A 27,594-nucleotide genomic window follows, 5' to 3' on the forward strand; every position below is an offset into this window, starting at 1 on the left:
ATTCTCTCTCTCTTTGCCTCTCTTTCTCTGTCAAAATAAATGAGTAAATAAACGCAAACAAAAATTTTAAATCTTTTAAATTTCTTGAGGTTTGTTTTATGCCCATGGTCTGTCTTGGCTTATGTCTATGGGCACTTGAAAGAATGTGTAATCTGTTGTCATTTGGTGGAGTGTTCTATAAATGTCGATTAGATCCTCTTGGTTGATAGTATTGAGTTCTTCTTTATCCTTGGTGATTTTCAGTCTTTTTGTTCTACCAATTTGTTGATAGAGGGAGTTGAAATCTCCAACTGTAATTGTGGGTTTGTTTGTTTCTCCTTTCAATTCTATCAGTTTTGCTATACATAGTTTGTAGTTTTTTTTTTTGTTTGGTACATACACATTTTGAATTGCTGTGTCTTCTTGGTAGATTGGCCTTTTTATCTCTATCCCATAATTTTGCTTACTGTGTTCTTCCTTCCTTCCCTGATGTTTCAGAGTTCCTTCTTTCATTGTTTCTTTTCTGTGTAGAGAACTTCCCATTCTTTTGGGGCAGCTATTCTTTTGGGGTAGGTCATCTTTTGTTGACATTCTCTCAGTTTTCCTTCATCTAAGAATGCCTGATTTCCCCTTTATTCCTGAAGGATATTTTTGCTAGACATTGGATTCTGGGTTGACAATTCTTTTCTTTCAGTACCTGAAAGATACTGTGCCATTTGTTTCTATCATCCTGGTTTCTGCTGTCATTCAAATTGTTTAGCTAAAGCGTCATTTTCCTCTGGCTGCCCTTAAGATTTTTTTTTCTCTGTCATTAGATTTCAGAAGTTAATTTGTGATGTGTCATTGCATGGATTTATTTGGGTTTATTCTGTTTAGTATTTGCTTAGCTTGTTGAATCTATATGTTTATGTTTTGCCACATTGGGAACATTTTGGGAACTTCTTAGTAGTTATTTCTTCGAGTACATTTTCAGTCCCATCCTATTTTCTCCTCTCCTTCTGGGACCCTGAGGCCACAAATATTAGATTGTTTTATTATAGTCACACAGATCCTTGAGTTCCGTTCAGTCTGTTTCAGTCTGTTTTATTTCTGTTGTTCAGATTGGGTTTTCCATTGTTTTATCTTCCAGTTCAATGATTTTTTTCTCTCTTCTGTTCTGCTCTGAAGTGAGCTATCCATTGAACTTTTTATTTCAGTTGTGTTTTTCTTTTCTTTTTCAGTTGTATTATTTATTTATTTATCTATTTATCTATTTATCTATCTATCTATTTATTTATTTATTTATTTATTTATTTTATTTTCTTATTATTATTTTTAAGGAGGCACCATGCCCAGCTTGGAGCCCAATGTGGGGCCTGAACTCACAACCCTGAGATTAAGACCTGAGCTGAGATCAACAGTTGGATTCCTGGAGTGCTTGGGTGGCTCAGTTGGTTGAGTGTGTGACTCTTGATTTTGGCTCAGGTTATGATCTCATGGTTTTGTGGGTTTGAGCCTCACATCAGGCTCTGCACTGACTATGCAGAGCCTGCTCAGGATTCTCCCTCTCCCTCTGCCCCTCCACCACTCGTGCTGTCTCTGTCTGTCTCAAAATAAATAAACTTAAAAAAAAAAAAAAAAGAGTTGGACTCCTAACCAACTGAGCCACCCAGGTACCCCTCCATTTTTCAATTATACAGTTTCCATTTAGTTCTTCTTTATATCTTCTATTTCTGTGCTGTGGCTTTCTGTATTTTCATCTGTTTCAAGCATATTTATAATTACTTACTGAAGGATTTTTTTTTCCCCATGGCTGCTTTAAAATCTTTGGCAGATAGGGGTGCCTGAGTGGCTCAGTGGGTTAAGCATCCAACTTCGGCTCAGGTCACCATCTCACAGTTTGTGAGTTTGAGCCCCACGTCAGGCTCTGGGCTGACAGCTCAGAGCCTGGAGCCTGCTTCAGATTCTATATCTCCCTCTCTCTCTGCCCCTCCCCTGCTCGCACTCTGTCTCTCACATTGTCTCAAAAATAAATAAACATCAGGGCGCCTGGGTGGCTCAGTCAGTTGGGCGTCTGACTTCGGCTCAGGTCATGATCTCGCGGTCCGTGAGTTTGAGCCCCGCATCGGGCTCTGGGCTGACAGCTCAGAGCCTGGAGCCTGTTTTGGATTCTGTGTCTCCCTCTCTCTCTGACCCTCCCCTGCTCATGCTCTGTCTCTCTCTGTCTCAAAAATAAATAAATGTTAAAAATAAATAAATAAATAAACAAACATTAAAAAATTAAAAAAAAATAAAATCTTTGGCAGATTAAAAAAAACAAAAACAAAGAAACAAAACAAATCTTTCTTTGTCAGATAATAATAATGGCTCTGTTACCTTGGTATTGTCATCTGTTGTTTGTCTTTTTCCTTTCAGTTTGAGATCTACCAGGTTTGGGGCATGATGAATGATTTTCAGTTGGGACCTGGATATTTATATATTACGTTGCAACTGTGGATCTTATTTAAACTTTATCTTTTAGCTGGCTTTCTCTGACTTTTTATCAGGAAAGGGAAAGATGCTGCTTTGTTACTACCAGGTGGGGGTAGAAGTCTAGGTTCCCCACTCAGCCTCTGTTGGCATCGCAGGGTGGGGCACTTGTTTTTACTGCTGGGTGGGTGTGGGAGTTCCAACATCTCCACTGACCCCGTAGAAGGGCGCTGTTACTGGTTGGAAGGGATGAAAGTCCTAGTTCCCTACTTGGCCTTCTCTGACTCCACCCTGACAGCATGTTGTTACAGCCCTACAAGGGTGGAAGTCTAAGCTCCCCACTTGGTCTTTGATGGTGTGGATGGGAGTGAGGCCCATATTTTGTTTTTTGTTTCCTATGGTGAATGGTTGGGAGTAAAGTGTTTATTGCCTAAAAAATTTTTGTCTTTCTAGGCTATCCCTTTCCTGGTCCTTTGTGTAGAGAACACAGGCTTTTCTTGAGGCTTTTTTTTTTTTTTTTTTTTTTGGTTTATGTTTGGGTTCCTGGATTGCCAGTTTCCTCAGCTTCAAGTCGGAGATAAATCAAAGAGAAAATCCAAAGAACTCACCACCATGTCATTACTCAAGTTCGAAGGTCCCTAGCCAGTCTTCCTTTTTCTTCAAACTTTCAGACTCTTCTCATGTTTGTTTTAAAAATAATGTCTAGGGGCGCCTGGGTGGCTCAGTTGGTTAAGCGTCCGACTTTGGCTCAGGTAATGATCTTGTGGTTCATGGGTTCGAGTCCCTCGTCAGGCTCTGTGCTGACAGCTTAGAGCCTGGAACCTGCTTTGTGGATTCTGTGTCTCCCTGTCACTCTGCCCGTCCCCTACTCGTACTCTGTCTCTCTCTCTTTCTCTCAAAAATAAATAAAAAACATGAAAAAAGATTTTTAAATAACGTCTAGGATTTTTGGCAGCTCTTTCTGCGCATGGGTTCTGTCCCCATGCTTTAATTAAACCACCTTTTCTGCACTGAAAAAATAAAATAAAAATAATGTCTAGGGTTTTTTGTTGTTGTTGCACTTTAGCAGGAAGAATAGGGAAAAGTACTTCCTAGAAACAAAGTCTGTATATTGATTTTAACTAAGGAAATGTTTATTTTCAGTAACCGTGTTCATCAGTCTTTTCCATCACGGCTTCTTCCTTTTCCAATGTGCCTGAAGTCCATTTCTGCTCCTAGATGAGACAATCTCTATCTGTATTCTTCTCTTGCACTCCTCTGCCTGCTGGGTGATTACTTTATACCTCTCCTCTCTTCTCAAATCTCCACTCTCTCAGCACATAACTTGGCTTTCTATTTCACTGAGAAAACTGAAACTACCAGAAGAAGACTTCACCAGATGCCCTCCACCACCTCCATCCACCTTTTGGCACCTGTTACTACATCCACGGCTGCTCAGCTTGTTTCCACTGATGGTGGCCCATGCCTTTGCTTGATCTTATCTCCTCTTACCCATCCATAGACCTCACTTCAACAGTTCTTCTTTCTTTTCCTTCAACATTAATTTTTGCACTCCACTAGATTGTTCTCATTAGTAGTAAAAGTATAAACATGCTTGTATTTTCACCTTGAAAATACAAGTTCTATTTCCCACATCAATTTCTGTGCTTCATGTCTTTGCTCCCCCTTATGTCAAAACTCTTTGAGAAGTTTTTGGGTTTTTTTGTTTGTATTTTTTACTCATTGTCTCTAGCTCCTTTTCCCTAATTGTTAAACCCACTTTAGTCTGGCTTTTACCTCACAACTCCAACAAAATAGTTTTGTCAAGGTCACCAGTGAGCTTTGCACTAAATCCAGTGTTCAGTTCTTGGCCCTCGTCTTTCTTGATCCATCATTAGAATTTGACTCAGCTGATTCCCTCCTCTTATTAAAGAGAGCTATCTTCACTTGGCTTCTCTTCCGATTTTCCTCTGACCTACTTGGCTGGTCTTCTTGGTCTCCTTTGTTGATTCATCATCATCTTGATCTTTTAATGTTCATGCTCCACAGAGCTTATTCTTATTACATACATTTCCTTGATGATTTCTTCTTTTCTCATGATTTTTCAACACCATATATATGCTGATGATTCTTTGGTTTGTATTTCCAACTCAGCCTTTTCCTCAACTCCAGACTAGTTTATCCAACATTTCCATTTGGACACTAATAGGCACCTTAGAGTCACTGTGTGCAAAAACGAACTCCTGGTCTTTCCCAGTAACTGCTTCACCTACAACTGCAACTCAGTTGTGGCAACACCATCCTTCTAGTTGTTCAGCTCTAAAGCCCAGGAGTCATGCTAGGTTCCTCTCCTTCTCACTGTATATATCCCATCTGTTGAATAGTTCAAGTTTGCTTTCAACAGATGCCAAGTCTATCCCTTCTCATCCCTCCATTTGCAGTCACATTGCCCCAGGTCACCTTCATCACTAAACAGAAGATTCTGACAGTAATATGTCAATTCCATACCGATCCTCTTTGGCCTCCCAGGTCACTGTGAGTCAGCTCCAGTGTCCTCTGGTCACATGGGTCTCCTTGCTATTCCTCAGACATTCCAGGCCTACATGTGCCCAGATCATTTGGGGAAGTTGTATTTTTAAAAGCCATTGATACTTGATTGACATTGTTTTAAATTTATTATTTTTAGAAAAATTGATCTTTCCAATAAACCAGAAATTATGACTTTTTGTTCATTTCTTCTTTTATGTCCCCCAGAGATATTTTAGAGATTTATTTATGCAAATCCTATTACTGCTTGATATGCATATATTTTATTGCTATTTTGTTATTTTTAGAAAAATTTTTAATGTTTATTTATTTTTGAGAGAGAGACACAACATAAGTGGGGCAGGGGCAGAGAGAGGGGGAGACACAGAATCCAAAGCAGGCTCCAGGCTCCGAGCTGTCAGCACAGAGCCTGACGCGGGGCTTGAACTCACGAGCCGTGAGATCATGACCTGAGCCAAAGTTGGACGCTCAACCGACTGAGCCACCCAGGTGCCCCTAAGGGAGGGAGAATCTTAAGCAGGTGTCACATTCAGCACAGAACCTGATGTGGGGCTTGATCCCATGACCCTGGGATCATGACCTGAGCCGAAATCAAGAGTTCAGCGCTCAAGTGACTGAGTCACCCTGGTGCCCCTTTATTGCTATTTTGAATGGAATTATTTTCCATTATTTTCAACTTGTTATTGCTGGTGTGTAAGAAAATTATTAGACTTGGGATATGTGTCGGTTGAGTGTCTGACTTTGGCACAGGTCTTGATCTCATGGTTCGTGAGTTCAAGCCCTGCATCAGGCTCAGGCTTGCTACTGTCAGTGTGGAGCCTGCTTTGGATCCTCTGTCCCCCTCTCTCTCTGCCCCTCCCCTGCTCGTGCACACTCATAGGCACACGTTCTCTCTCCCTCTCTTCCTCTCAAAAGTAAATAAACGTCCGACTTCGGCTCAGGTCATGATCTCACGGTCCGTGAGTTCGAGCCCCGCGTCAGGCTCTGTGCTGACAGCTCAGAGCCTGGAGCCTGTTTCAGATTCTGTGTCTCCCTCTCTCTGTGCCCCTCCCCTGTTCATGCTCTGTCTCTCTCTGTCTCAAAAATAAATAAACGTTAAAAAAAAATTTTTTTTTTAAAGTAAATAAACGTAAAAAAAGAAAAAGAAAGTTATTGGACTTCTATATTTATTTTGTAAGTGTTTCTCCTTGGGACTGTTAAAGCCGAACTCTCCAGCTTTAATTATTCTTTGGTTGATGCCTCTGTGTGTTGATTCCCTTTGACTCTGTACTTCCTATGGATCTTGCATGGGGATCTTTCTCTCGGATCTCTTCTGGGATTACCCCAGCCTGCCTTTATCATGCTTTTGACTCTTAGGCTCTGGATCCCTGAAGCTGGGATGGGGGCCTCTCCTTGGCCTTTCCCTGGCTCTGCATAGGACTTCTATCCCAGGACTTAGAACTCTGAATGCCATTTCCTGTCCACCTTTCCTTAACCAGGCTTCCTGATCAGTGAAGGCTTGGAATGGGTTTGGTATTCAGTGGATATTTGTTGAAGGAATAAGTGAATGACTGAAGTATTTGTCTCCTTTCTAGACCTTCCAACTAGCTTTATTGGGAATGCTCTTGGATTTGAGGGTTCCTCCACTTATTTTCCAATTCTTCTGTTGATTTTTTTTTTCTTGTCAGTATATGCATACTTTGTGATATTTTTATTTAGCTTTATTTCCTAGTGACTTCCACCAATATTTTATTTTCCAAATAACCGTCAGTTTGACAGTGAAGTGTTTCTTGGTCTAATGCCTAATGACCACATCCACACTCACCTTGTAATCTTCTGTAACATGCTGAGTCTATTGACTTCGATGTTGCTGCCGCTGACTTTGATGACTTTTCCCTCCCTTTCAGATTCAGGCTTCTTCAGGGGAAACCAAATACACTGGGGCTTTGGACTGTGCAAAGAAGCTGTATCAGGAGTCTGGGATCCGAGGCATTTACAAAGGGACAGTGCTCACCCTCATGCGAGGTAACCTTTTAGGTTCTCCACCTGAGGTCACCTTGGTTGGGGGCTCCTCTGAGGTGCATTTGCCACAGAGGGTCTTACCTGGGTCCCCAGATTAGCTTTGGCACCATGCAAACCACACTTATGGCTGAGAAGGCTGGCATGGTGTGCCCTGGTTTTAGGCAGTCTCACCCCAGCCAGCATGGACACAAATGAGGATGGGGGCAGGGGGAACCAACATCCTTCTGGCAGGCTGGCCCTCAAGGATGTATTAAGACAGTGGCAGTTACAGGGGACTGGAAAGTAGGTAGAAATCATGGCTGGAGGGATGAGTGGGAGGAAAGAATGACTTAAGGACACTGGGGCTCACCATGGTTTTGAGAGGCATGTTCTGCTGGGGTGGCAGTAGGAAAGGCAGACACAGCCTCATCCTTGTCCTAATGTGGTAGCTTGGAGGAAGGCCAGAGACTAGCAGTACTTGTAACTTGGAGTGGGCATGTCAGTGGGGACTACTCAGAAGGGGCTTTGAAGACGAAATGTTGTCATGCATGTTTGTGCTCACTCACACTAGTGCTTGCCCCAAAGTGGCATCTAATTACTGCACAGGAGTTAATGCAGGTAAGAAGTGCTGCTGAGGACCTTCCCAGGGAGCCTTGAAGGGGCCAGTGCCAAGCTTGACTCTTCTAAATTCAAGAAATCTGTGAGGATTTTATATCATTTAATTCACCTCTTTCTTGCTGCTAACAGATGTTCCAGCCAGTGGGATGTATTTCATGACATATGAGTGGCTGAAAAATATCTTCACTCCAGAGGGAAAGAGGTAAGGAGAATAGAAGAACTTAGAAGCCACTTTGCTCAGTCATGGGTTGGTTGCCCTTTACTGTAAATGGGTCTGATGGCAGAGTGGGGCTTGCTCCTGGTTCCATATCCACTTAACTCTCCTTGCTGCTGAGACCCATCTAATACCGCTAACTCTGTACCTCACCTACTGGAGCAAGTATATAAAACAAGTTCACGAAACTTCCTCCAAGGAGTGGCAGCTGCCATGTCACAGGAGCCCTGGCCTTGGACCTCCTCCCTCTGGCCAGTTTCTCCCTCTCTCTAACTGCCCCATCTGCCATAGGAGGGATGGTCTAGACGCCACTCTCACAGCCTTTGTCTGACTGCGGTTGGTATTCTGCGGTTGGTATTCTGCAGTGTCAGTGAGCTCAGCGTGCCTCGGATCCTGGTGGCTGGGGGCATCGCTGGGATCTTCAACTGGGCTGTGGCAATCCCCCCGGACGTGCTCAAGTCCCGCTTCCAGACTGGTTAGTGGAGGGTAGTGGGGTAGATGAGGGTGGAGTGGGTCCCAGCACTGGCTGCCCCTGGGGTGCAGAGCTCTTAGGGCCCTGAAGATACTCACTCTCCACAGCAGCACCCAGCATCTGTCTGATCAACATTTTCCCTTGTAGTCATTTGTGTTCTAGGAACTCTAGACTCACTTCCTGTTGGCCAAAACACAAAATAAGTGAGGTAAGCAGTCAAATCAACTCTTCTGCCTTCACATGAGCAGAGGATTATTTCATTCTTTATTCTTCTCCACTCCCTTAGCATCAGTAATCCAGACAGTGTGTCTGTTTCTCCCAAAGTGAACTGTGTTGTCTGTGGACTTGTCCCAGATGACCTGCAAGGTGTCTTCTTCCTGATGCTGTCACCCTGCAGGAAGACTTGACTACAAAATTGTCCCCATGTGGGTCATCATGGTTAGGTCAGGAAGCTTCCTAAAGCCTTAACAGTTGGATTTCACCCACAGCACCTCCTGGAAAATATCCTAACGGTTTCAGAGATGTGCTGAGAGAGCTGATCCGGGATGAAGGAGTCACATCTTTGTATAAGGGATTCAATGCAGTGATGATCCGAGCCTTTCCAGCCAACGCGGTGAGTGGCAGACAGGGGCTGTACTTTCCCTTTGGAGCTTAGAGCAGGGTCCAAAGTCTAGGTGGGTTGACTTTTGCTTGCTCCTAGGATTAGATTGGGAGCTCAGTTTTCCCCAAATCCTACCCTCAGCCAGAGCCTCCTTACTTGCTTCCTTTCCTGAAGCTTCAGGAGGGTTTGTCTTTGGGATTCTCTGAGGGGAGGGGCTTTGATTTCCGACTTGGCCATCAGAAGTGGGCAATTGTGAAACATGGATGTTCTTCCCCTCTGAGGAATTTTCGAGAAAGCACAGCTTGATTCCCTGACCTGGGGTAGGAATGAAGTTAGGGAGGGTCCTGATGAAGTTAGGGAGTAGTTCTGGTCCTGACAGGGTTAGCTGTGGTCTCTGTGATAATCACAACGCCTGCTGGTTTTTCTCTTCCTTCCAACCCCTTCTCAGGCCTGTTTCCTTGGCTTTGAAGTTGCCATGAAGTTCCTTAATTGGGCCACTCCCAACTTGTGAGGCTGAAGGCTGCTCGAGGCTTCTGGATGATGGAAGCTATCACCGAGGAAGAAGCAGTGGGCAGGACTAGTCAGTCCTGAAGGGCAAAAGGAGGGGAATGGTGGGATCAGAGCTGTGTGCATGGACTTGTTGAGACCATTGCCTTAATGACATCCTCTACCTGGTATAACTTGGTCTGCCACTTTGAGACTTGAATTTACTCTTGTCAGTTTAAGGGATCTCAAGAGGATTTGGAGGTGGAGTAAGTAGCTTTCAGACCAGATACGACCTGTGGTCAGAGAGCTGTCTACTGGTTGACTACAGGCCCTATTATACCCAAAATACTCCTCGAGAAAGAGGGAATCTCAGCGTCTCACTGGAGGCACTATGCATGTTTTCAAACAGCTGACCAGGAGCTGGGGTGTTCTTCAATCCCTACCAAGGAACACACACCAGGTTTCCAGGGTATCATATAATCCTGGCCTGCATGTGAGGATGTGGACTTGAGGCCCACATCTCTCTGTCCAAGTGGACTGAACAAATGTGCCTAGGGGCAGATAGCCTGTTAACAGTTTGATTTTTTTTTTTTTTTTATGCATTCAGGTAATCAAAACTTAAACTAAGTAGCCCAATTTCCCAGGAGTAGATGGAGAGCTTTCCCTCCTACAGAGTGAGGAGGGTTTGGAATCAACAGTCCGAGCCCTGCTGAGATAAGTGACAAAACCTAGGGTGTAGAAAAGGCCATTTTTGCACACTCTTTTCTCATGAGAGCGCCCTCTTTTAACAGGAAACAATAAATATTGTTTCTAATTTTTGCATTGTGTGAAATTTTCTTTTGATTTGGGTCATTTCAACAGGTAGCCTGTAGCCTTGACTGAGGCTGTCAGGGATCTGGTATCTGTCCTTGGTGGCTTCAGGCAGGGGCTTCAGCAGGAGAAAGAGGAAGAAGTTTTGGCTAGCCCAGCCTTCCCTGATGTCCCAACAGCAGCTGCTTGATGGGGAAGGGTGTGGGGGTACCAGGTGACTTGATTGCTAATTGTTCCCACAGTTCTCAGTACAAGCCTGCATTCTTTTCTTCTCTTCATTCTTTTATCTCTCTGCCCTCAGCCACATGGCTGTCTGAGCTAACAGAGAGTTGATTGTTCTAAAAGCCAAAATCAATCTTGACTCTTCATATGGTTATTGGGGTCACTGTGATCTGATGTCACCAAATGGGCCTTGCTAATTAGACAAATTGATGCCTAGGTGCATCCAGAGGAGGTGAAGGAGACAAATTAGTTTGTCCTTGTCTGGTGGATGGCAAGGCTACAGGAGCTGGGCTTCTCTGGCGTTGTCTCATCTGGCAGTTACAGTTCTGCTGGCACTTCCCACCTTACTGCAGCTGCACAGAGATCCTTGGACTTTGGCTTTAGAGCCATCACTCTGCATAAAGGGGTGAGGGGGTAGGGACCCACCCCCATCTGGGAGTGGATATGGCCAGTTGGGCAGGAAGCTGAAGATTTGGGGGTTTAAGGAAGGACACTTTCTTCCAGGGAACATATTTTGGATGACCAGATAGGAATTATGGTCAAGTAAAACAAAACAAAAAACATTTAGAGATGAAAATTGTGTGCCCTCTGCTTGGGAAGATTAATTCAGTGTTACACCTGCCCCCTCATTCTGCAGGATGTCTTTAACTTCTCACTGGTTTGGAGATGGCCACATATGTGTTTCCTGAAGCTCTTCTCGGGAGCACCCTGTCCTTGAGACAGTGCTGCAACCTCAGCCTTTGCCTGGAAGCCCATGTGAGTGCATTTACGTTCCAGCCAAATGACAGTCATTCCCATGGCTCAGGATCACTTTTACAGTCTGTGCTTCTGGATAATTTGCCCTTTGAAACAACTTCCATTTTAAAATGGAATGTTTTGGTTCCTTGATGTTAGTGGTGGTAGATTCTTTTACTCCTTTGGTTGTTCGGTAGGTGTTAAGTCAAATAGGGAAGCCCCAGGAGGCATATTTGTGAAGGGAGCAGAACAGATGGTGAGTAACTCCCTCCTGACTGGCACTTCCTTTTTATGATGCACTTTGAAATGCCACCTGTTCCTGATATATCTTTTCTCTCCCTGATGGGGATAGGTGGGGGAAGAGGTTGGGGCCCTTCTCAGCAATTTCTCTGACTGTCACAGTCTTAAGGTAGAAGTGAGACGCAAGTGTTAAAACAACCAACTGGTGATAACGGCCTCACCCAGGCACAAAGCAGAGTATAAGTGGGTCAAAGGTGAGAGGCAGATGGTGGGATGTTGCAACAAGCCTATTAGAAGGAACACTAGTGGGGCATCTGGGTGGCTCAGTCGGTTGAATGTCCAACTCTTGATCCCAGGGCTGTGGGATCGAGCACCGCATTGGGCTCTGCCCTGAGCATAGAGCCTGCTTAAGTTTCTCTCTCTCTGCCTCTCTCCCCCACTTGTGTGCTCTCTCTCTCTCTCTCTCTCTCTCTCAAAAAAAAAAAAAAAAAAAAAAAAAACCAACAGTAATGCCATTTCTGCTGTAAGGTCATATTATCTCAACACATAATTCTTTCCCTACAGTTCTTTTGAGTCTGGAACCCCCTATGCCCTTTCTAACCTTTTCATTGGTTTGGTCTTATTTCTTTATCCCCATGTAACTCAATGTTTAGTGGGCAAGAATTTTTACCCCCACTTTCAGATGTGGAAGCTATGGCTCAGACAGGATAAACTGATCTGTCAAGATCATTGGCAAATTGATAATAGAGGACAGGTAATAGAGTGAGGTCTGGGTATCCACAGGCCTGAAGAAAGGCTTGTGATGCTATCAGAGGCTGTCCTGGGGCTGCTTGACCCAAGCTCCAGGAGGCCTGTCTGTGCCACAGGGTCAAAGCCCAGGCATCTGACCTGTGAGTCAGGCCACAGATAGCACACAGTCCCTACAGGCACTGGGAAAGCCCCAGGGCCAGATGTTCCCTGTGGGCTCTCTTTTCTGCTTTCTCTGCTCTGGTGACCATGTAGGCCTGTGACTCTCCAGCCAGGCTCTCCCTTGCTTTCCAGGTTCAGTCCTTGCCCTGACGGGTCTCTGAGGCAGATCCAAGGTCCACTACAGAGACTGACACTTTCTGGGGACACAGTGTCCTGGGCGGGGGTGGCTCACAGGTACAGAAACACGTGCCTTGGGATTTAACTGCTTCCCGGGGCATGGATGCTTGTTAAAATAGACCAGACTTTCTGGACCAAAGGCAGTGGCCCCATGAGGGAGGCATTATAGAGGCTGAAGGACAGCTTGGGTGATGACAGAGAAAACATAACCTATTTCCCCAATTATTCCTGTCAACGAGGATCATAAACGCTTTTAAGGCAAAATAGAAACTGATGGTGGTAGATACTAAATGAGCTGGGATGACTGACTGGACCAGTGGGGCTGGTGTGCAGAGGTGATCAGGTGACCAATGGGTCCCTGGAGACAAGTAGGGGAATGGAGTGGCTTAGAGATCCCCTTTGGGCAGAGAAGAGGGAGGTGTTGTTGCTGGGGCTAAGTCTCCTCCCCCACCCCCAGCAGGCAGAAGGTATCAGAGGGCAGAGGAGTATAAGCTGGGAGGTCTGAGCCAAGAGCAGCCTTCCAGAGAAGTCTGGGAGAGTTTGGGTGTATCCCTTCTTCCTGGAAAGAGAAAAAAAAAAACAAACCAAAAAAACAAACTTTAAAATAATAAACCTATCAGGGCACCTGGGTGGCTCAGTTGGTTAAGCATCTGACTCTTGATCTCAGCTCGGGTCTTGATCACATGGTTGTGAGTTCAATCAAGATTACATGAAATCCACTGTTTCGTTGGACATAATAGTTGGTGCCCCACCCATGTTCATTTTCACCAGACCCACTACTATGGGGCTAACCATGTACCCCACCTGTATTACTGTGTATCCATAGTTGTAAAATCTCTGATAATTGGCCCCATTGTGTTCATGTCTGCCTGTGGTTGGTGGTGTGGCAGTCTGTGCAAGATTTGACTGCCTGCTGGGTAGTGACTCCTCGGACTGGCTTGGAGCTGAGTGCCTGTCATGTCAGTGCTCTGGGAACTCTTCTTCTCTACCACAGTCTCTGTATTTCTCTTGCTTTTGAGAGTCTCTGTTTTTGGCCTTTTCACCCACCATCACACTGTTGGCAGCTGTTTCCCGGTTACTGGTTGCCTGTGGGTCTGGTTGCCACAGTAACCTCCAATGGTGCAGCTGGACAGGCTTGAACAAAGGCAGTCCTAGGAGGGTAAGGGTAGAAGATGTGGGATTCAGGGCCCTAGTATTCTTTCTCTAGGGTACCCTTCTTTGGCCAGCTCAGCTAGGCATTCATGAAGGCCCTTGAGACTCCACTTACTACAGAAGGGCTTCTTGGAAGGTGTAGGGATGGATCCCTGCTCTTGGACCAGGTGTTAGGGGAGGGGAGCCAAGTAGGGCCTCGAGGCTGGCTGGCTGTCCTTCCTCTCTCTCAGGCTGGTTTGGAACAGCTATGGGTTTCCTGCTTTCTGTTGCTGTCGTTCCTTCCAGTTCCAAAGATGCCCTTTGAATGTCCCGTTTGCTGGATAGATGGTGAAGCTTTGGTGCATCTGAGAGCAAACCGACCTGCTCCTGGCAGAGGCTGATGGAAGTTCCTTGGTGTGACTGGGAGAGCCTACCCACACCCAGCTCTGTCATCAGCCCTGGAGTAGCCTTCCTCTATCTTATTTTGTAATTGAGGTCAGAGTCCTAACTGTACAGGCACCTGTCCCCCTTTAAAACATATAAAACCTGAAGAATGAGCAAACTAGGGAGTGGAGTTATGAATTCACCTTTCCAAAGGGTTGGTTGTAGGATTGTTTGAAGCAGGCAGATCCTCAGGCGTGGTGGTGCAGTGGGAGTCACACCCAGGTTTTCTGGGTATGTTCTGACTCCTGGAAAACTTGGAAGGGTCGGTTTACTCAAGAGCAGAGAAGAGTTGGGGAACCCTGCCCCTTTAGCTTCTTACTGCCTATCCTTAGTGCAGTGTTCATATGCTGAGATCAGAAACACAGCTTTGAAGAAAAGTATCCTAGTTCTGAGATGGGTCAGGAGAACAGTTTCACTGGCTTTGCTTGGTGTGTGGAAACCATTCATTCATTCATTCATTCATTCAGTAAATCTCTAAAGAGTGTGCAGTAAGGACCAGCAGGAAACAAGTTGGATACTATCCCTCCTCTCACAAAGTAGAGGGTCCAAGACTCTTTCTAGGGGTCCAGGAACATAACCAGGGAGACACTGCTATTTGGAATCACAGGCCTACCTGGCCTAGAGCGTGGGTGGCTTCTATACTAGTGGGGATCGGTTGCTCTTATTTCCAGAAGCTCAGTTCCCAGCAGCACTGAGCTCCTGGGTGTGTGCCAAGCCAATATGAGAGGTCTTAGTGCTGATTTTAATTAATACTAGGTAATTACCAGGTGGAGCTTAACCATCCTAAATGCCTTTGAGGTTCCCAAGCCTACAGCTAGTCACTTTCTGGCTGGGCCCAGCAACGAGAGGCAGGACTCTGTCCTATGCCTACCCAGCCTTTTGTCAGCATTGTGACCCAGGGCAGTCACCTTTTTCTAGTCCCTTCCAATCTGGTGTGGGTGAAGGGGGCAACTTGGGAAATAGCCTAGCCTCTCCAATTCACCTATGCCCCCTCCCTAGGGGCAAAGGATAACAGTGCCTTGTGGTCTGCTCAACACCATCAGCGTGAGTCCAGGGTGGAGTGTGGGAAGAGAAGAGGTGCGCAGGCCTAGTCCTGGGAATCTTGGTGGGAATGCTCAAGAGGAGGAACAGGCATAGAGGTTGTTCCTGCCCTGGGCCTTATTCCAGTTTCTCCAAGTTTGGCTTAGTGACTCTTCCAGGCTTATTTCTCTGCCTGTGGCTCCCAAATTACTGTATCACTGAAACTCCTACTATCTACAAGGCCTTCCCCGTTCGACATTTTGCAGATCTCTTGCCAGACTTCCGAGGGTCTTGTGGTCATGCCACCATTCCACCCAGTGACCAGGGTGGTCCTAACTTTTTACCAGGCCTCCGAGTCAGCTTGAATGTCACCTCCTAAAGTGGGCCCTCTTGCTCTCCACCACAACTGGAACCACACTGAGGTTTTAATGTATGTGCCTGCGTCTGGCTCTTTGGCTGTAGGCTGTGTCCGTGGAGCCTACCAGGTGTTGGCAAACAGGAGGCTCTTAGCGAGTGTTGAAACAATACATGAAAGGTCTTAGGGACTAGGTGAAAAGCACTGACGACTCCCTTTGGCGGGTAGACCACTCATTACCGCGACTCGATCTCGACCTCGGACGGCTCTGAGCCAGCGTGCTGCCCAGCGGCGCACGCGCACCGAGGGCCGGCGGGCGGCGGGGGCGCGCACGCCCGCGGCCGCGTGCGTCACAACCCGGGCTCCTGCCCCGCCCGTCCCGCCTGCCCGCCTGTCGGTCCCCGAGGCGGCGGCGGCTGCCCAGTGACAGCGGCGGCGGCGCCAGGCCAGTCGTAGTAGCGTAGGGTCGTGCGGCCTGGAGACGCACACCGGCAGAAGGGCGGCGCGAGGAAGGCCGGAGCCGGGTCGCGCGGGAGGAGACCTTGCGGGCACCAGGCGAGAGGCCGGCGTGAGGGAGCGCGGAGCTAGTGGCCGCCGGCGGCCCGGACCCGCCTGTCCTCGCGGCCGCCGCCGGCATGAGCCACATCCAGATCCCGCCGGGGCTCACGGAGCTGCTGCAGGGCTACACGGTGGAGGTGCTGCGGCAGCAGCCGCCCGACCTCGTCGACTTCGCGGTGGACTACTTCACCCGCCTGCGCGAGGCCCGCTTGCAAGCCGCCAGCCCGCCCGCTGCCCCTCCTTCCGGCTCCCAGGCTCTAGAGCCCGGCCCTGGCCTGGTCACCGACGCGAAGGCGGAGAGCGAGTCGGAGGACGACGAGGACTTGGATGGTAGGCGGCGGGCTGGGCCGACGTTCGCGGTGGGGGGACGGAGGGGGCGGTGCAGGGGTCTCCAGCGATCTAGAGGGGCCGCGGGGGCCGAGCACACTGGGCTGGGACCTTGGAGCTCTCCAGCAGAGTTTGCCCGGGTTTCCCGAGCCGCGGGCGTGAGCCCCGCGTGCTCCACTTCCCAGCTGCGCTCCACGGTCCTCTGAGTCCCGAGCGCACCGAGTGAGTTGTCAGATTCAGCCTGGGAGCAAATGTGCGCGCCTTCGGCCCGCGTGGTGGCGTGGAGCCCACGTCGGCCTCGCCTCTACTGGGGGACACTTCGCCCGGTTTCGTGCCGAAGACAAGGACGCTCACATCCACCGACTCGCTCGTGTTCAATAACCGGGATGGTAACTTTGGAAATCATTCGTTTTGTGAAAAGTTATGGTGAAAACTAAGCATAGACAAAAGTAGACAGATAAAGGGTGAAATGAACCCCTGTATGCCACTATCCATATTCAACAGTTTAAATATCTGTCACAAATGTTTCATTTCTACTTTTTTTTTTTTCTTTGCTGAAGTATTTTCAAGCAAATACCAGTCGGGTCATTTCGCCTCTGCATAACTGGACATGCATTTCTTAAAATATTCTTAGTATTTCTTAAAATTTCTGAAAATATTTATTAAAATATATGTAGTATATATTTAAACTTGAGTAAAACGATTGGATCACATTTGGTGAGGGTAAACGATAATTATCTTGTTTAGCATATAGGGTGTAGGAAAAAAGACAACTCTTTTCTATATCTGGTTTAAGCAAGGCTGTCAAAAAGCAATTCCATTTTCCGTGGTTGCTTTAACCTAAGCTTGGTCAGTTTAACAGTAGAATAATCCTAGTTTTGAACCGCCAAAATTTAACAAAACAATGAAAACAGAGACCAAGCTAGAGACTTTAGTGTTATTAGAGCATACTGGAAAAAAACAAAACAAAACAAAACTAGTTCTGAGTTGAATCCACATTCAGGTCACACTAACAAGGAGTTAATTATCGGTCATTGCTGTTGGAGGTCGTAAGCTTCAGTGTTGGACAACTTCCCATAGTTTATTCACCATTAAGAGTAGAAATGGTTCTTCTGTGTTTCTTTGACATTGCATATTAAATTATGAGGTTTTTGCCTAAAGTCTTGAAATCAAGTTGTTATTTTCCAAATCTCCTGCACAGATTTGCTTTGTGGTCTAAGAGAAGTGGTCAGACCTGTTTGATTTCAGATTCACTTTAAAATGGGGACAGTGACAATGATCTCCCAGGGATAAATGTGTCTTTAAAAGTTTTATTTCAGGAGTGTCTGCTATGTTTGTTTCATTGACACATATATAAATCACAAAGCTGTAACCTGCTTTGTGAAATTTTTATGTATACACGTTAGTATTTTAGAAATTAGTCCCAGATGAGTGAAACAGTTTACAAGTTTTGTGTTATCTTTGTCATCTTTGATATCTTTTTAAAAATTGAGTTGACTTAAATCTTTGTGACTCTGTGCTTTATTTTACTAACATGTAAATATTTGTTATTTATATTTCTAAAGTGGCTGTGCTATGTATAATTATAGAAATCAACACAAGGTGAACTTTTATTTACAGATAATAGACTAAAAATACATTGCACACAATGAGATACCACTTCACACCCATGAGGATGGGTATTATGAAAAAAAATAGCAAGTGTTGATGAGAATGTAGAGAAGTGGGAGCCCTTGTTCATTACTGGTGGGAATGTAAAATGGTCTGGCTGTTGTGGAAAACAGTTTGGTGGTTCCTCAAAAAGTTAAACATAGAATTACCGTATGATCGAGCAATTTCACTGCTCTGTATATATCCCAGGAAATTGAAAGCAGGGAGCCAAACATATGGTTACATGCCAGTGTTCACTGCAGCATTATTCACAATATCCAAAAGGTAGAAACAACCCCTGTCCTATTAGAAGATGAATGGATAAGTAAATTGTGGTATATACATACAATGAAATACTATTCATCCTTTAATAAGAATGAAATTCTGATACATGCTACAACATGGATGAACCTTGGAAACATTATGCTACTGTAATATGCCAGACACAAAAAGACAAATATTTTATGATTCCACTTATATGAGGTACCTAAAATAGGTAAATTCAGAGAGATATAAAGTAGAATACAGGTTAACTGGCAGCTGGAGGTTGCTGGTAATGGGGTGTTATTGTTTAATGGGTGTTGAGTTTCTGTTCGGGATGATAAAGTTCTGAAATTGGATAGGGGTGATGGTTGCACAACACTGTGAATGTACTTAATGCTGTGAGTTGTACACTTAAATGTGTAAAATGGTAAATTTTATGCTATGTATATTTTACCACAATTTTTTAAATGTTTATTTTGAGAGAGAGTGAGCTAGCAGGGGAGGGGCAGAGAGAGAGAGGGAGAGAGAGAGAATCCTGAGCAGGCTCTGCACTGTCAGTGCAGAGCCCTACTTGGGGCTCTGTCTCACCAACTGTGAGCTCATGACTTGAACCAAAATCAAGAGCCAGATGCTTAACCGACTGAGCCACCCAGGTGCCCCTACCACAATTTTTAAAAAGACAAGAAAAGAAATACATATCCAGTGATTAGGAACATTAGGGCAATAAGCCTATAATACTTAAAATAAGAAATAGGATATGTAGTGTTAGATATGTATATAACAAAGAGATTTTGTTTAGTATGGCTAACCACCAATTCAGTTTATAAAATTATATGCTATTTGAAACACTCTTTTAATAACAGTTTTGATATCAAATAGCACATTAAGTATGAAGTATTATAATGAATATTTAACTCTTGGGAAAACCTGAAGAGTTCGGATTTATTTTTAATTTTTTAAAAATTTATTTATTTATTTTGAGAGAGAGAGAGACAGAGCAAGCGCGTGCATGTGCGCGCCTGGGGGAGGGGCAGAGAAAGAAGGAGAGAGAATCCCCAGCAGGCTCCAGTGCTACCAGCGCAGAGCCTGATGTGGGGCCTGAACCCACAAAACTGTGAGATCATGACCTGAACAGAAACCAAGAGTTGGATGTTTAATCGACTGAGCCCGCCAGGTGCCCCAAGAGTTTAGATTTATTAATATGTTTCTGTAACTGCATCCTCATGAGGACAATAATTGGTATCCAGACTTGGTTCACTTCTATAATTATCATAAAACATACACCTGTGGGTCTCCCAGCATTTATATATATATATATATATATATATATATATATATATATATATGTGTGTGTGTGTGTGTGTGTATATATATATGTGTATATATATATATACACACACATATTAATATTATATTGTATTATATCATATATCATATATTAGTATATTTATGTGTTATATATATATTTGGTAACAGCTTTGTGGAATATAATTCACATACTATATAATTCACCCATTTAAAGTGTATAGTTCAGTGGTTTTATTATATTCAGAGATATGTGCAACCATCACCACAGTTAGTTTTAGAACAGTTTTTGTCTCCCCAAAAAGAACCCCATACACTTTAGCCATCAACTGCCAACACCTCCATTCCCCTCTCATCTGCTTTCTGTCTCTATAGATTTGCCTATCCTGGACATTTCATATTAATGGAATCATGCAGTATATGGTCTTTTGCCATTCATATGAAATGTCCAGGATAGGCAAATCTATAGAGACAGAAAGCAGATGAGAGGGGAATGGAGGTGTTGGCAGTTGATGGCTAAAGTGTATGGGGTTCTTTTTGGGGAGACAAAAACTGTTCTAAGACTTCTTTCACATGGCATAATGTTTTTAAAGTTCATCAGTGTTGTTGCATAAATTAATGTGTCACTCCTTTTTATTACTGAATGTTCTATTGTATGGATATACCACATTATTTTATCCATCAGTTGATGGGCATTTAGGTTGTTTTCACTTTTTAGCTTTTATGAATAATGTTGCTATGAATATTTCATGTGTACAAGTTTTCGTGTGGACGCATGTTTTTCTCTTTGAGATGTATACCTTGGAGTAGAATTGTTTGATCATACAGTAACTCTTTGTTTAACCTTTTGAGGAACTGCCAGATTGTTTTCCAAAGTGGCTGCACCATTTTACATTCTAACCAGCAGTGTATTAAGGGTTCTAATTCCTTCATGTCCTTGTTAACACTTATAGTCTTCGTTATAATTAAAAAAAATTTTTTGTGTGTTTATTTACTTTTCAGAGACAGAGTGTGAGCAGGGGAGGGTCAGAGAGAGAGGGAGACACAGAATCCAAAGCAGGCTTCAGGCTCTGAGCTGTCTGCACGGAGCCCGACATGGGGCTCGAACCCACGAACTGTGAGATCATGACCTGAGCCGAAGTCAGGCCTAACTGACTGAGCCACCCAGGTGCCCCTACAGTCTTCTTTATAACAGCCATCCACATGGATGGAAAGTAGTACCTCATTGTAGTTTTGCTTTGCAGTTCCTTAAGTGATGTTGAGCATCTTTTCAAATGGTTCTTGGTCATTTGTGTATCTTTTTTTTGAGAAATGTCTATTCAGGTCCTTTGTCCATTTTTTAATTGTTTTTTTTTTTTTAATTTTTGAGTTGTGAGAGGTCTTTATGTATTGTAAACAAGTTTATCAGATGTACGACTTAAAAATATTTTCTCTCATTTAGTGAGTTGTTTTTTCAATTTTTGATATTGTTTTGAAGCAGAAAAGTTTTTTATTTTGATGAAGTCTAATGTATCATTTTCTTTTTTGTTTGTGATTTAGGTGTCATATTTAAGAAACCATGACCAAAAGCAAGATCATGAAAATTAACCTCTGTTTTCTTTTAAGAGTTTTATAGTTTTAGCTCTTACATTTAGGTATTGGTACATTTTGAGTAATTTTTTGTGGGCAGTGTCAGGTACTTCATTCTTTTGCATGTGGTTATCCAGGTGTTCCAACACCATTCATTAAAAGATGGTTTTTCCCCATTTAATTGTCTTCATACTTTTGTTGAAAGTCAATTGACTGTAGTATGTCATTGTTTCTATCTCCATTCTGTTCTACTGATCTGTGTATCTGTCATATCCCACTACTACACTGATTGGTAAGATTTGTAGTAATTTTGGAATCAGCAAGTGTTAGTTCTCCAACTCTGCTCTTTTTCAAAATTGTTTTGGCTTTTGTAGTTCCTTGAATTTCTATATGAATTTTAGAATTAGCCTGTCAATTTCTGTAAGGAAAGCAACTGGGATTTTGATAGAGATTGCATTGAATTTGTAGATTAATTTGCAAAGTATTGCCATCTTAACATTATTAGGTCATCTAAATCTATGAATATGGGATGTCTTTCCATTTGTTTAGACCCTCTTTAATTTTTAAAGATAACAATGTTTTGTAGTTTTCAGAGTATAGGTTTTGCACTTTTGTTAAATTTATTCCTAAGTAATTCATTCCTTTTGATGTTATTGTAAATGGAATTGTTTTCTAAATTTCATTTTCACATTGCTCATTGCAAGTGTGTACAAATAGTTAATTTTTAAAAATAGTGACCTTGTTTCTTGCAACCTTGCTGGGCTTGTTTACTAGTTCTAGTAGTTTCTTTAGTGGATTTTTTAGGATTTTTTCCCCAGCATTTTTATTGTACAGCATAGACCACATAACATAGGAGTTGGTCCAAACAACATTAGCAGAACTTTTTTGGAATTGCTTAATAATAATATTCCCGCAGTTCACATATCTGGATCTCTCAGCAGGATTTTGACACTGTTGAACCACCCTCTCTTGAAATTCTCTTCCTCTTGGCAGCTGTGTCTTCATTCACCCGGCTCTCCATCCACCACTTGGCCTCTCTGCCCTCTAAATGATGGCTTATGATCTCCAGAATTTAGTTTGTTAACTTTTTTGCCTCAGTGAACAATTCTTTTCCTGAGCATTTTTACTGCCTTGAACCTGGATCTTCAAAATCAAAACTTTTCTGCTCATACACATACCTATTTATGCTTTTTTTTTTTGAGTGGGGGGGGTGGAGGGTGGAAGGTGGGGGGGGGGTGGGGACAGGGACAGAGAGAGGGGCAACATGGAATCCAAAGCACACTCCAGGCTCTGAACTGTAAGCACAGAGCCTGATGAGGGGCCCAAACTCACAAACCATGAGATCATGACCTGAGCCAAAGTAGGACACCTAACTGACTGAGCCACCTAGGCACCCCTTTCTTGTCTTATTCTTTATTTTTAATAGAAAAGGTTATAGGCGTTTAAAAATTTCTCTACTGTGTTGTCATAATGAATTTTTTCATTGTGATAGACTATACATAAAATTTATTATTTTACCATTTTAAAGTATAAAATTCAGGGGCATTGAATACATTCATTATTTTGTGCAACAACACCACTATTTTGTTCTTCTTTTTAAAGGTTGTTTTTGACGAGGCTTCTGGGTGGCTCAGTTGGTTAAGCTAAATCCGACTTTGGCTCATGTCATGATCTCATGGTCCGTGAGTTCAAGTCCCATGTTAGGCTCTGTGCTGACAGCTCAGAGCCTGGAGCCTGCTTCAGATTCTGTGTCTCCCTCGCTCTCTGACCCTCCCCCGCTCATGCTCTGTCTCCCTCTTTCTCTCAAAAAATAAATAAACATTAAAAAATAATAATAAGTAAAAGTGTTTTGGGGGAGCACCTGGGTGGCTCAGTTGGTGCCAACTCTTGATGTTAGCTCAGGTGTTGGTCTCCGAGTTGTGAGTTAAAGTCTCATGTTGGGCTCCATGGTGGGTGGGAACCTACTTAAAAGAAAAAAAAAAGAAAGATTATTTTAGGTTTTTGAGGCTCCTGGCAATTCAATATGAATTTTGTGATCAGTTTTTCCATTTCTGCCAAAAAGCCTGTTTTCTGGGGCACCTGGTGGCTAAGTTCAGTTAAGCATCTGGCTCTTGATTTTAGCTCAGGTTATGATTCCAAGGTCATGGGATTGAGCCCTGTGTTGGATTCCATGCTGAGCATGGAGCCTACTTGGGATTCTGTCTCCCTGTCTCTCTCTCTCTGGCCCTCCCCACCCCCTTTTGCAAAATAAATAAACGTTTTTTAAAAAGAGGCCTGTTTTTTTATTTAATCATCAGAATGTTGATTGTTGGTATATACAGCTACAGCTGTTTTTTTTGTGTGTTGTCTTGCACCCTGAAACCTGTGGATTTTTTAGAGTTTTCTGTATATAAGGTCATGGAATCTGTGAATAGTTTTGTTTGTTCCCTTTCATTTTGATTGCCTTTTATTTATTTTTCTTGCCTAATTGCTCTGGCTAGGACTTTCAGTACTATGCTGAATAGACGTGAATCGACAAGGCATCCTTGTCTTCTTCCTGATCTAGCGGGAAATTTTTCAGTCTTTTACCATTGAGTAAGATGTTAGTTGTGTTTTTTTGTTTGTTTGTTTTTGTTTTTAATAAATGCTGTTCACCATGTTGAGGAAATTCCCTTTAATTCCTGGTTGTTGAGTGATTTTATCATGAAAGGGTATTGAATTTTGTTAGATGTTTTTTGTGCTTCAGTTGAGATGATGTAGCTTTTTCCTTTCATCTTTTAATGTTGTATACTACACTGATTGATTTTTGTATGTTGAACCACCCTTGCATTTTTGGGATAAATCCCACTGGGTCACATTTTAAGGTATAATCCTTTTGATATACTGCTGGATGTAGTTTGCTGGTATTTTGTTGTCACAATGATTTCTTGCTGCATTTTGTAAATTAAGTGAATATATTATACTCTACTTAATTATTCTCCTTTTAGGTTGCCTCCAGATGTTTGCTTGCATGAACTTTTTTATGTATATGGGTTTTGATAATTTATTAAAGTAATTAATTTAAGCATTGGCATTGATGACTTCATCCTCAGTTCCTGGCTCAGATGGAAGTAATCTGTTTAACAATCTCAGAAGGACTGTGCAGGTCAGTGAGTTGCTTGTGGATCCTCATCTGAAAAAGATCCCAAGTCTTACTACCATCACCACAAGGAGTTTTCTAAGTAGTGCTTCTCAGAGTCTTGTTAGGCATCTGAACTGTTGCATCCATTTTGAGGTTCTTTTCTTTTGCTTCAAGTCAGCACATAACCTTCTCAGAGGTTTTACATTGTGGCTGGTTAGGGTAACTGTAGTTTGGTGAATCACTACCTCTGGTTCCCGGGGTGATTATTCTGTTACATTTAAGAGCCAGGGCTGCAGCTCAGCTTCCTGACAGAATTGTTCCTCTGGGAGAGCCAACAGCAGTGAGTCGAGAGCAGGAGCCAGCACCCCAAGCTCCACTGCAGCTGTGACCATGTCTTCCTCAAAGATTGCATAAGTCTTTTTAAAATTTTTGGCTTATTCCCCTAGAATAGATTGATAGAAATATAATTATTAGGTCAAAATGTACTTTTTTTGGTCATTTAATAAGTATAGTCATATGCTTTTCAGAAGGATTGTTCCAATCAGTATACACAGTCATCAGCAACATATGTGAATACCAAATTTGCTGTGCCATTGATAGCACAGGGTATTAAAATTCTTTAAAAAGTACTAATTTGGAGAAATTTTTTCTCAATGTTTTAATTTCAGTTTTACTCATTATAGGAAGGTTGAATGTTCATCTTCATCTAATGTTTGCTCATGTTTCATGTAGGGCTGTATACTTCAGATACTTACTTTAACTGAATTGGTAAGAATTACTCCTTGCTTTTGTTTTAGTTTTTTTTTAAGTAATCTCTACCCCCAGTGTGGAGCTCAAACTCAGGACCCCAAGATCAAGGGTCACACGCTCTACTGACTGAGCCAGCCAGGTGCCCTGACTCATAGCTTTTGGAAGGTGAGAGAGAGAGGAGAGTCAAGATTTACTCCTCCTCACACCATATCTGGGGTGAACCTGGTATTACTTTGGAATACCAGAGAGATGGTGCTGTTAATAAAGATACTAGATAAAGAAAAGCTGTTGTTTCTGTTCTTATAGCACTTCTGACACTACCTGGAGTTAGTGCAGACCTCACAAGTTAAAGGCTCAGTCCCACAAGATGGCCCCCATACTTCAGATGCTAATCACAAGTCCTGGCCTCCTATACTTCTAACAGACCATCTATAAATTTGGGGGTTTCCATGACCCCCTCCTGGAGTTTGATAATTTGCTAGAATGGCTCACACAACTTAGGAAAATGCTTTACTTAATTAACTGTTACCAGTTTATTATAAAGGATACAAGTCAGGAACAACCAAATGGAAGAGATACATAAGGCAAGGTATATGGGAAGGGGCACAGAGCTTCTGTGCCCTCTCTGAGCATACCACCCTTCCAGCACCTCAGTGTGTTCAACCTGGAAGCTCTGAACCCATTTATTTAGGTTTTCTGGAAGTTCTGTTATGTAGGCATGGTTGATTAAATCATTGGTCATTGGTGATGAGCTCAATTCAGAGCCCTTCTCCCCTCCCTCTTGGTCTAGGGACTGAAAGTTCCAATCACCTGGTTGGTTCCTCTAGTAACTAGTCATCTCATTAGCATAAGCTTAGGTGTGGTTGAAAGGGCCTTATTATGAATAACCAAAGACATTCCTCTCAATCACTTAGGAAATTCCAAGGGTTTTAGGGGCTCTGTGCAAGGAACCAGGGCCAAAGACCAAGTAAATATTATTATGTCACAGTATCACACTGGGAAATTTCAAAATTAATCTTTCTCCCTCCCCTCTTCTCTCTCCTCTCCTCTTCCTTCCTTTCCTCTCAAGGGGAAGACAGAGTTGGACCTACTGCATGAATTTGAAAGGCTTGCAGGATGGCCTGGTAGAAATAGCCAGCAGGCCTGAGTTCCTGGGTGGCTCAGTCAGTTGAGCATCGACTCTTGATCTTGGCTCAGATCATGATCTTCAGTTTGTGAGTTGGAGCGCCCATCAGGCTCTTCATTGACAGTGTGGAGCCTGCTTGGAATTCTCTCCCTCTCTCTCTGCCCCTACCCCACTCGTGCTCTCTCTTAAAATAAATGAATAAACTTAAAAAAAAAAAAAAAGAAAAGAAATAGCCAGCAGGATGGTAATCACAGGCCTGGAACTGGAAGACAGGTCAAGGCTAGATGAGAGGTGTGAGGAGCCATCAGTGTGATATGGGAGTGGATGAGGCTGTCCTATCCAGTTTGAAGAGAATAAGGCCGTGACAGTGATGAAGTTTTGGAGGTGATGATGGGGTTCATGGGGTCTGGAGCAGACTGCCAAGAAAGAATTTTTGAAGACGTCTTTGGTGCAAAAAGGTAATCTTATTAAAGCATGGGGACAGGACCATGGGCAGAAAGAGCTGCACTGTAAGTGGGGGGTGGTGGTGACTGTTTTATGGAGTCTGGGGAGATTAAGTCAAGAGGGAGTTTCCAAAGAGACTTTCACATGCTAAAAACTTACTGGAGGCTCAGCTATTGTCAAGTTAAGGTTGTTTTTCCCTCTAGGAAAGCATTAACATTAAGACAGTAGGGAGTTCCTGGACTTTAGGCTGTTGATGGGATTGCCTTTTTTGGGTAAACTGGTGGAGTCCCTTATCAGTTTAACCATTTGTTTTTTGTCCTTTCTTGTTTTGGGGTAGCGGGGAGTGTCCAAAGTATAGGACACCTGTCCCACTGGGAGGGGGGATGGTGCTAGCTTGTGTTTTGCCCTCAGCCTGCCTCATCAACATGCTTCCTCAGCCACACTGATCCTGGGACCTCTGACAGACATTCTGGTTTTTTGTTTGTTTTTTGAGAGAGAGGGCACAGGTGAGAGAGGGAGAGAAGGAGAATCCCACCAGGGGCAGAGAGGGAGAGAGAGAGAGAGAAGCAGGGCTCACCTGGGGCTCATGTTTTGTGCTCATCACCCGAAGTGGGGCTGTGCTCATCCAAAGTGGGGCTCATGTTCACCCGATGTGGGACTCGTGACCTAAGCCGAAGTTGATGCTTAGTGACTGAGCCACTCAGGCACCCCTAGCATTCTGTGTTTAAAAAGTATGGGTAAATGCCAAGATTTAAGACAAGATTTAGGGTGAGAATGAGACCCTCATGTGGATGTAGTTTCTCCACATCCTCTTGTCTTATTTTTTTATTTATTTGCTTGTTTATTTATTTGTTTATAAGTTTTTAAATGTTTATTTTTGAAAGAGAGAGAGAGAGAGAGAGAATGAGCACGAGCGGGGGAGGGGCAGAGAGAAAGGGAGACACAGAATCCACAGCAGGCTCCAGGTTCTGAGCTGTCAGCACGGGGCTGGATGCAGGGCTGGAACTCACAAACTGAGCCACCCAGGGGCCCCATTATTGTCTTTTTAAACAAATAATTTGAGGGGCTCCTGGGTGGCTCAGTGGGTTGAGTATCCGACTTTGGCTCAGGTCATGACCTCATGGTTCGTGAGTT

General features: G+C 43.7%; 2 protein-coding genes and 1 pseudogene across 2 annotated transcripts in view; 2 read left to right on the plus strand and 1 right to left on the minus strand.

Moving 5' to 3' along the window:
- The window catches only part of SLC25A20 (solute carrier family 25 member 20), a 29,204-nt gene extending 19,062 nt beyond the window's left edge, over positions 1-10,142 (plus strand). Inside the window, exons 5-9 of the mRNA XM_027038681.2 lie at positions 6,840-6,957; positions 7,681-7,753; positions 8,131-8,240; positions 8,726-8,850; positions 9,287-10,142. Coding sequence (XP_026894482.1) covers positions 6,840-6,957; positions 7,681-7,753; positions 8,131-8,240; positions 8,726-8,850; positions 9,287-9,349 — 489 coding nt within the window. The 3' untranslated portion in view covers positions 9,350-10,142. The remainder of the gene's footprint in view (positions 1-6,839; positions 6,958-7,680; positions 7,754-8,130; positions 8,241-8,725; positions 8,851-9,286) is intronic.
- A 5,582-nt stretch (positions 10,143-15,724) lies between these two features.
- PRKAR2A (protein kinase cAMP-dependent type II regulatory subunit alpha) overlaps positions 15,725-27,594 on the plus strand; it is a 108,492-nt gene continuing 96,622 nt past the window's right edge. The window contains exon 1 of the mRNA XM_027038680.2: positions 15,725-16,255. Within this exon, the coding sequence (XP_026894481.1) occupies positions 16,003-16,255 (253 nt within the window). The 5' untranslated portion in view covers positions 15,725-16,002. The remainder of the gene's footprint in view (positions 16,256-27,594) is intronic.
- LOC106979185 (40S ribosomal protein S20-like) lies at positions 23,244-24,400 on the minus strand (annotated as a pseudogene).

This window comes from Acinonyx jubatus, chromosome A2 (genome assembly GCF_027475565.1).
Source record: "Acinonyx jubatus isolate Ajub_Pintada_27869175 chromosome A2, VMU_Ajub_asm_v1.0, whole genome shotgun sequence".
Taxonomy (NCBI): domain Eukaryota; kingdom Metazoa; phylum Chordata; class Mammalia; order Carnivora; family Felidae; genus Acinonyx; species Acinonyx jubatus.